Here is a 10,437-nt window from a genome sequence, read left to right as displayed (position 1 = left end):
TTTGTACCAATCCAGATAATGATATTTTGGAAGATCTTTGTAAAGCCACCTTTTCCGGTACACCTGGAATGAACCTTGTGAGGCATGAATTTAAGGTCAGTTCCTTTAAGATTTCTGTTGCACATTAAAGATACAAACATCCGCCTCATCACAAAGTAGCTCTGTTGGGCTTAAATAGTATTAATTGATGCTTTTGGGCCACTTGGGGGCAGTGAAACAGGCTGTAAACACAACATTGTCATGTTATCACCATGTAAAGTTCTTATGGCAAACTCTTTAGCAAACACACTCAGCATGTTAGCTGCTAAATGCTCCACTATGTTCACCAACCAGTCGCTAACTTTGTCTGTCCTGGGCAGGTAGCAGCCTTTTTTGCTGAAAACAGTTGCCAGCTGCTGGAAACAAGGGAGCGGTGAGACAGAACCAAAACAGAAGCTTGTGGGCTTTAAGTTGCTAAAACTCTCTGTAGAGCTGAGGAGACTTGCACAGTCAGATGATAATTCTCTGTTTGTCACTATAAGCGACCCCTTTCACATTACACATAGAATATTGATTAGCTTTAACTCTTGGGACTGCATGGGCCACTGGATTAAATTACCTTCCCTGAATCATGATGTAATGAAGATACGTTATCCTGCTGGAAGTTTCACTCAGCGCCAGCAGCCTGTAGTGTTGACACGGTTGATCTGTGGAGTCGTGTTTATGTCAGATATGGTTGCTGGCATCAGCATGTCCCAAAAGAAACCAAGATTCGTTTGACCAGGCAGAATTTTCTCTCTATGTCCGGCTTCATCTTGCTGTTCTTACCTGACAGGAGTGAAGGCTGCACTGTCTGGCTGATGTGATACTTCAACATGTAAGTAGTTGTATTTTTTTCACATTACTGTAGCACTAGTGTTTGGTTTTTTTTGCATCATTGTGTTCCATCTGAACCAGTGTTCACATTATCTGAATGTATAATCATTCTCATCAATAAAGTGTTACCATCAAAACTGCTGTTTGCTGTTTTGGTTTAAGTGTTACTACCACTTTTGGTATATACTAGCCACTGTAATAATGTAATAACTGTAGTTATATTATATTATATTATATTATATTATATTATATTATATTATATTATATTATATTATATTATATTATATTATATTATATTTTTGTCAGCATCACATCAACATCACTCCGGCTCTCATTGTGGAGAAACACAGCACGTTGCCATGGTACAGCATTACCGTCTCTTGTACTTTCATTACATACCAACATACACACACCCAGTTTTGTGGCATGAACTGTCACTCACCTGAATGGCTACTGACCTTTTAAAATTAGAAAATGTAATATTATATTCCAGTGTCTTGTCACAACTTGCACAGTAGGCTACACACATATGGTGATAGTCTGAAACAAAAAGAAAATTTCTCCATATTGCAAACATTTCCCCAACTCTTCCAGTAACACATTGGATTAATTTCATTGTAAACAAGTTAACAAGCCACCTTCAGTTAAACTCATCCCAGTCTCTTGATCTGCTCTAGCAGCAGTGGAAGTCCAGCAACAAGCTGTAGCTTCAGCTCAGTTGCGTCCTAAGCCACCATTCCCTTTTATTAAACAAAGAGTAAAACCTTTTTCTGTGTGCTATGACATTTAGATGATCACTGAGCCCAGTTGATAAATTCATAGAACCACAGAAGAACACTTTCTGTTCCATCCAGCTCTCATCAGTGAACATTTGTCCAAACCTTTTATTTCAATTTTAACCTTCTATTCTCTACTCTATTGTAAAACTATGACACCTCAGAAAGAGCAACAGATGGTAAACTGCAAAAAAATCTTCTGAAAGTGATGAAATTAGCCGGACTGCCCTGTTACACTGGAGACTGAGGGGTCTGTCTCACATTTCAGCTTCAGCGGTGGCTCTGTGGCGTCAGACGCAGACACGTTTGAGGATGACTGAGGAGGTGTTGGTGAATCAAAGCCCTTATCCATCCTCCCGTCTCCATTTACCCTCTCCTCCCCGTGTCCTGGTGGGGACTCATGTGTGCGCATGTGCTTGGCCAGGTGGTCATTGCGCATAAACACTCTAGGACATAATGCGCAGCTAAACTTCTTGGCGCCAGTGTGCGTCTGTAGGTGGCGCTGCAGTTCATCAGAGCGAGTGAATCTCTTGCCACAGAAGAGCCAGTTGCAGACAAACGGCCGGTCCCCGCTGTGCCAGCGTAGGTGAGCCTTCAGATGGGAGGTCTTGGCGTAGGCTTTGCCACAGCCAGGGATGTGGCAGTTGTGCATGTGTTTCCTCCTGCTGTCGTCAGTGCCCAGCTGTTCAGCATGGACGCAGTTAGGGCAGCGGCACACTGCCTGGCCAGCACCTCTGGAAGAGGAGCGCCGCTGGGGCTTTGGGCGGGCTGAGACAGCACTCTCCTGTGGTTCCTCCAGGGAGTACGGTTCTTGCTGCAGCATTTCAGGAGCCAGTGGCTCCATCTTGAAGCCATCCTGGGGGAAGAGGTGAGATGAGTGCGAAGCTGGAGCGTGCTGAGCTGGAGGCAGGGAGCACAGCTGCGGGTCAGAACCGTAGGGTCCTAAAGAGGGCTGCAACCCCATGGAGCTCCCTGGACTCACTGAAGGCAAGCCGACACCTTGCCCTGTCTGGAGGTCTATCCAGCTCCCTGATTGGACGTCCCTGTGGAGGTCCCACCAAGAGGGGATGTTCATGTCTTCTGAGCTGCCACTAGGTGGTGCTGTCCGTAGCCAGGGCTCGTAAGGGTGGGCCATGTGAGCAGCTGTTGCAGGTGCAGGACTGTTGATGAGGTCAGCAGCTCAAAGTGTTGTTCACTCTCTTTTTGGTAACGCAGAGAAGATTAACACATGGTGGGAAGGTGGTGCATTGAAAAAACCTGAGGGGAAAAAAAAAATTGTTATATTTCCAATCTGGTATCAACTTAGTTGCATTTTCTCAATGACTTCTCAGAATCGCGTACAATGACTTTCAAGTCTTGAGGTCATTTTTTACAGTCTGAAAGGCTTTGAATCACTCAGCCTCTGCTGATCTGACGTTTCTGAACTTCAAATATGCAGACATTCAGGCCTAAATCCTCCTGTCTACAACATTTAAATAACCAACCCCCAGCACACCTCCTTCATCACCATGGATACTGCAGTTCTCACGCTGCGTGGCCGTGGAGCCAGAAGAGAGGGGGAGACAGACGTGTCCAGGCAGAAACCTGCCACATGCATCCGCTGCCAGGTACTTCCCATGGAGGACAGTCAAAGACAAGCGCAAAGAAAACAACATCATCGGCCCTGTGCAGAGGCTGAGGCAGCAGCGGGGGGAGATAAATGCTGGTGAGATGGGGGGAGGGACGAGAGCGAAGAGGAGTGTTGACAGGAGAGCAGTTTGGTAAAGGAAGAAGTTCCAGGGAGGTATGGCTGCAGGCCAAAGTCTATTTGTACGTCTCTGAGGTTTGTGGAGATGAAACCTGGCAGACAGGAGAACCTGTTTTTTATGAATCACACATGATTTACAACAACAGCCCTTCAGGCAAGTTACAAAAGGAGCCCCGTAAAACGCCCCGCCTCTTACACACTGGCGGCAGAAAGCATCAACAGTTGCAGACTGATGGCATTCAGAAGCCTGAGAATGAGAGTCCAACAATAACACGAGAACAATTACTTTATGTATATAATCATGGGCACACGCTCTGAGACAGCATCCTGTCCCCAACATGCTCCAGGTATGTACAGTCCTGCGGACCTCAACAGCGTCAGTCAGCCGTCCCACACAGAAGGAGCGGCTCTGATTTCCAAAGGTTACACAAAGCTTGTTAAAGTTCGACAAGTCTGTGGAAATTTATGACAAGAAGCACCAGCCTGCACGACTTGTGCCTGGCTCCAAACATGTCCTAGCCCCAAACAATCTTGTTGACTTCCACCACACCCCCATCCTCGAACATCTACAATTATCTTTACAGCAGGAAACAGTAAAGTAGTCTGAAGCTTTAGAGGTTGGTATCTTGGTCTTGAGATCACTTGGTGTGATATCTTAACTGACATAGAAAACTGAACAAGGTCGCCCAGAAACAAGAGGTCAAGCTCCAATGGAGGACAAATGTCCTGTCCAATGTCTAGATGCATTAGATGTAGGCAGTGTGCACATGGTTCAGCACGCAGGTGGTGTCACTCAGACTGACAGTGAAGGATCCCCTCTGTAGATCTCAATTTGTTGAGTCAATACAGCCAAACCAAGGGGATTACGCTTCCTTCTCAAGGGTTCAGTCAAACCCACTCAGAGATGCTTTCTACTTGCAATGAAATCGTAAAGCAATTAGTTTGGAATTCCCTAATGAAAGGTCTGGTGCTAAAGGTCAAGCTGATTTATTTCATGTCAGCCTGGAGCCAGAGCTAGTGCTCTGTAATTTTTTGGGAATGCGACTTAGACACACAGCGGAATGGTCCCCCCAACTCCGCTCTTACTGACATAACCGTAAACAAACCAAGACAGGAGCATCCTCCTCCATTCGCCAAAGTGCTGGGAGCGTTCTGAGCTCCTAAGGGAAACAGCTGGCATGGGGGGCCCCAGGGGATGGGGGACGGCAGCCTGGGAGGAGGAGGATGGTACAGAGCAATGACAGAGCTCTGGTCATAAAACCTGCCCGACCAAGACCTAACACAGCCCCTGGTTTACAAGTCTGCCATCGGGAAGAGGCACAGAGAGGGAGCAATGAGAAAGAAGGTGATTTTTAAAAAAGAAAACATTTTTGATGATATTTGTGCAGTTTTCTTGCATTTGAAAAGGTTTTTATCCTTTTTCATTCCCTGGGCCACATTTTATTTATCACTTAATGTTTGTAATTTGGACTTTTAAAGGTTTAATTAACACTGTATTAAAAAGTCAATGCATTTTAAAGTTAATTCTACAGAATAATTTACAGGTCAAGTTTAATCATAAGTCCACAAGTCTCCATCTCGTCACTCCATCTCTTCCCAGATGTAGAAAAATACGGTTCAAACGTTAACGCCAGCTGTCTGTGAACACTCCAAACAGATCAGTTTTTGGGTCAAATGGCATTTACAAGTAGTTTGTTTTAACCTGCTTGGAGTACGAGATGGGTGGAGTTGAACACACCACTTCAGCAAGGGTCAGGTCACTTGTAAGAAGAGTGTGCCACGATGAGGGTCAAACACTTCTCTATCAAAACCAAAACATTTTGTTCTGCCATAACCACCAAAACTTTAAACATGCTAAAACAAACACAAAGAACTGGTGTGAAGACCCAAATCTGACTCCAAACCTGTAAAAAAAAATCTAGTAGGTGCACTAATAAGAAATAATTCAATGAACTTTATATTTGAATTTAACAAAATACTGATTGGATTTAACCTAAAATGTAATTCGCACACCTGAGATAAGGATTAAGTTAGTGACAAACAGAGCTGAGATAGAGGGCTAATCTCTACTAATCGGTTCCTCTGTGCTATAACTGTATGATTAAGTGTAGAGATACAGTAGTTTAGATATGGATGACAGCTTTACATCCTCAGTGATTTAGGAGCGTCTGTGTGACACTGATTCAGACACGACAGCGTAAAATTCAATCACTGCTGCCAAAATATAAAGAGCAGTTGTCATGAAAGAGTCTTTTAAGAGCATTTTTTGTGCTTCTTAACCAGTCTGAGTGGACTGATGCTGTGACCAGAAATCTATTTCATATTTGATTTACATAGTTTTCAAAGCTGCGGTTGTCTACCACAGTATTTTATGTGTGAGTGTATTTTATGCCAAGTTCGACACGCCTGACTTTTCAGTAAAATGCACGCAAATCTCTGAAGCGGGCTGCAGTTTTATTTCTCCTAATGCTGACAGTCACACGAGTATTTTCCTTGAACACCATTTTTCATGCTTGTTCATGCTGTTTCAGTTTTTAAGTTTTTATGTTTTAATGAACTCAGAGATTAAATACCAACCATATACAGAGTGTTTCAAAATGTGCTACCTGTTCTGCTGGTGTGGATATCATCGATTTAATTTACTACAAAATTGTCAATACACGTATATCTTATAAAGACTTGCATTTAAAATATTGATCAATCATCACAGATAGCTTTTTGTAATAGAAACCTTCCTTTACAAACATAATTAGTAAAATCTGTTGACCTCGTGCTATCAAACAGTTTGGAATGACATGAAAACACAAAACGAGTTATTGGATTTTATCAGTTTTTTGCACTTCACAAGTAATTAAATTTACTTCTTAATTTTGAATCTCTCTTCAACTTGAATGTACTGTAGCATTTTATGAAACTATTTCTTTATTCTTTATAGCAGTCAACTTTAAATAAACCAATCAGATTCATGAAAAATTAACAAATAACTTTTTATAATGACTTCTTGTTTTTCTATATTGAAACATGTACAATAATTGATACAGTATAGACCTAATATCTCATTGTTGCTGTTAATATTAAATTAACAGCAACATAATAATCATCATAATAATTATTCTGGTGTGATCCCCCTCTCATTTGTTAATTGCATCAAGGGGAACATTATTTAAAGAATTAATGTAATACAATTAATCTATAATTATTTTGTAAAATAAAGTAAAATACATTACCACAAAACTGAGCTTCCTCACCAGCAGGTCAGCCTGTTGAATTTGTTGCTGCAGAAAACTGTCAGGTAAATTCAGGTGATGTTATTATACCTGAAAATATTGACTTCACATTGTCATATTCGACACATATTCATGTTTTACCCAGGTGGCTGCTATTGAACAGTCTCAGCCTGCTTCAAACTACATCCCCCAGAAATACAGGACAAGAATTAAAACTTTATTTAAAAGATAAATTATAATACATTTGGGTTTAATTGCCGCTTTTGTTGCCTTTTTGGGGGGACAGTTGTGAATTTTTAACATCTGTCTTCAAGTGAAAGGAGTTTTAGTGCTTATTATGTACTAAATGTTCTGTTTATTAAGACTTAAACTTAAAGTGTTTTAAAGTGTTTTTTTTTTCTTTTGCAATGATTGAAAAGTCATATGAAATTACTTTTCAATTATTTTTTTCAAACAGGATAAGAGAACTTTAAGTTCCCTGTAGATGACTTGCAGCCAGGACGTGCCAACAGTTTCATACCTATATGATTATTATAGTAATTCCAGACAGTGTCAATGAAGATCAGTTCATTTATAATTAAGATTGAGATTTCATTATCGTCCTTTCTCAGTAATCGCATACATTTAACCTTTGCATTTGACCCATCCTACACACTGGGAGCAGTGGGCAGCTATAGTGCAGTTCCCGGGGACTGGAAGTCCAATTGTTTTTGCCAGTGGTCAGGGGCACTGACCAAGGGGTCAGGTTAACCTTATAATACATGTATTAGATGATTGGTGGAAACCGAAGCACCAGGTGGAAAACCAGCACTAACACGGGGAGAACATACAAACTCCACGCAGAAAGGAGCAGGGACGGCCGGGGCTCGAACCCAGGACCTTCTCACTGTGACACAACAGTGGTAACCACTGAGCCGTGACTAACGCAGACACAGACATAGACACAGACATAGACATAAACAGACACGATTACAATAGATCGCAGTGAAAGTAAAGTCAAATTCCTGAGTTACCTGTTCGTCCTTGTTGCTGTTGTTATTTTCTTTTTGGAATGAAGGCACCTCTGTTGGAGAAACTTTGGCTCAGCTCAGCTTCCCTTCGTCGAAAAATGCGCAGAGAAAAATAATATCCTCATCATATTTCATCTGATTTTCTTCATCTGCAATATCGATGTTTTGGCGCACAGGTAGGCTGCATTCTCAGTAGTGACAAACTTTATGATAGGCTGTGCGTCTTGAGTGCCTCCAGGCTCCGCCCTCTGCTGGTCTGCTGTCTCTCCCTTTGAAGATGCGCCCTCCTCGGCTGGAGGTGAGGAAGAGAGGATCAGCGGCACGGTTTGACAGAGCTACCAACGGTGGTGGACTGTAACTTGTACATTTACTCAAATACTGTAGTTAAGTACAACTTTAAGGTGCTTTATCTGAGTAGCTTGTTTCATACCACTTAGATTTCTACTACTTTTACCTGTACTTAAGTAAAAGTACCAATACAGCAATGTAAAAATACTCTATTATAAAAGTCCCTACTTAAGTAAAAGTGCATAAGTATTAGCAGCAAAATGTACTTAAAGTATTAAAGTAAAAGTACTCCTTTTGTCCCTCTGACTGATATTTTACTATATGACATCATTAGATTAGATGGTTAATTCTGCTGCATCAACGTGCAGCATTGATGCGGCACGTCCCGCCAACCTAGGGGTCGGGCCCCTCCAAAGAGTCACCAGATAAATCGGAGGGGTCGCGAGATGATCAATGGGAGAGGAAAGAAGAAAAAACAAAGTTCTGATACACAAATTTGTTTTCAGTTTTTGGACTCTTTCTCTAATCTTTGACTTTTGGTGAAATATTGGATCATTTGAACATTTATTGAAATGAAACCATGTGAGAAGTTAAGAGGGAAAAATCACTATTTGGTGGAGCTGTTAACAACTCATAGACATCTGAAATGTGACCCCGACTACACACTGCTTTTTGTAAGATGTCAAAAGCCAAAAAGGTTGGAAACCACCAAATAAATGTAGTGGAATAGAAGTATAAAGTAGCATCAAATGAAAATACTCAAATAAAGTACAAGTACCTCAAAATTGTACGTAAGGACAGTGGTTGAGTAAAAGAACTTAGTCACTTTCCACCACCGCTGGTTAGTTTACCAACATTTTTAACACAAAACATATGATGGGATTATAGAATATGACACACAATTATTGATTAAACTAACTAAAAATCAGCTATACACATGAATGCATTAATTATTATCTAATAGGCTAATATGTAACACTACACTACAGAGTTCATACTTCTGCATTCAGTAGTTTTACTTTTGATACATTTTGCTGATAATATTTATGCACTTTTATTGAAGTAACAGTTTCAATGTAGAACTTGAATATGTTTACAGTGTTATATTGCTGCTTTTAACAAAGTACAGAATCTGAATACTTCCTCCGTCACTGGTGACTAAAACCCCAGTGGTTCCCAAAGTGGGGCCTAGGGACCTGCACAGGATCCCCCCGACAAAAAGACGTTCCAATTTTGTTGTATGTTTATAAAAAGGGAAAACTACATTATAAATTAAAGTTTCATTCATTCCTCCCATCACTCCAACTACGGTGCACAGATGCATGATTCTTTATATCTAAGCCTAACAACAACTACATTTTTGTATAAAGTCTAATATGAACAATACAACAGTATAACAACAAAAAGATCCACAGAACAAAATCTTTCATAGTGGTGTCTGTGAGCAAAATCACCCTGGGATGTGGAGTTGAGGAATCCCTGCTTTGTTCTGTATCAGCAGGAAAACTGACTCTTTGACGTCTTGCTCTGTCAGTGTGTAAAGAATAGTCTTTTACTTCATCAGGATGCAGGTACATCTACATAAATAGCTGAAAGATTTAGCAAGTTAAAACAAATATTAGATATTTCAACTTTTCAGCATGACAAAAATATTAAATGTTTAAATGTTACCAGCTTTTTTCAGAGCTTTCACTGCACTCCATCCACTGAGGAAGACAAATTACAAAATGTTGTCATATAATAACAATTATATGACAACAATAACAATACATATATATATATGTTCTTCCTTGTTCCTAGTTATAAGAAAAATTATATTTAGCCTATGAAATTATTGATACAATTAAAACTTCATTTCTACACACTTTTCTTTCAAAACTACAAACTTTAATACCTAATATAAATAAGACAAATTCATGATGAATTCTTATGTCACATTGTGTCAGTTACAGTGATGTACGCAATCTCTTATGTGTCCATGTAGACTTTTACGAACGTGTGTACAGCACTGGTGCTGCAACCTGGACAGTGTAGTGACTGCAGCCTGTGAATCAGATAGTTGAGACCTGGAAATCCTTTGATTGTGGACACTCCTGAGAGGTGGTTTGGCTCGGGCCAAAACACAGTCACAATACACAAATCTGGAGATCTTACTAGGCAGAAACCAGCCACTTCTGTTTGCAACAGGTCTGCTTATCAAACAATCTGGATCCTTTAGGCAAAGTATGTGTAACTCATTTCAGAAGAAACAAAAATTCAAGTTAAATACAGTATTTAATATGTCAACTTAATTGCTACAAAAGTCTTAAAGTAGGTGCCAAATGTGAGTCTTGTAATAGGGCAGAGTTTAATAGATTGCAGTGGCTTTGAATGTGCATCACACATTTAACAGTTTTTCAATATCATCTTCCTTTGAGGCCTTTTTTTTTAATTTTGTCTGCTCGCTGAGTTAATTCCTTTCCTGTCACAGCATGTTGGTGGAGCAGCTTCAAATCAACTGCCAAATACAGACCACAGACAGGCTGGTGGGAAGT

General features: G+C 40.5%; 1 protein-coding gene across 1 annotated transcript; it reads right to left on the bottom strand.

Annotated features, from left to right (window-relative positions):
- Nucleotides 1–1,104: 1,104 nt before the first annotated feature.
- On the bottom strand, nt 1,105–7,823 carry sp6 (Sp6 transcription factor). The gene is made up of 2 exons (XM_044345525.1): nt 7,619–7,823; nt 1,105–2,888 (listed from the first exon to the last, which is right to left on the bottom strand). Exon 2 carries the CDS (start codon nt 2,764–2,766, stop codon nt 1,846–1,848), a length of 921 nt encoding a protein of 306 aa, XP_044201460.1. The 5' UTR covers nt 2,767–2,888; nt 7,619–7,823; the 3' UTR covers nt 1,105–1,845.
- Nucleotides 7,824–10,437: the final 2,614 nt, after the last annotated feature.

This window comes from Thunnus albacares, chromosome 3 (genome assembly GCF_914725855.1).
Source record: "Thunnus albacares chromosome 3, fThuAlb1.1, whole genome shotgun sequence".
Lineage (NCBI taxonomy): Eukaryota > Metazoa > Chordata > Actinopteri > Scombriformes > Scombridae > Thunnus > Thunnus albacares.
The sequence above is the reverse complement of the archived record's forward strand: the minus strand, read 5'-3'. Positions and strand labels throughout refer to the sequence as shown.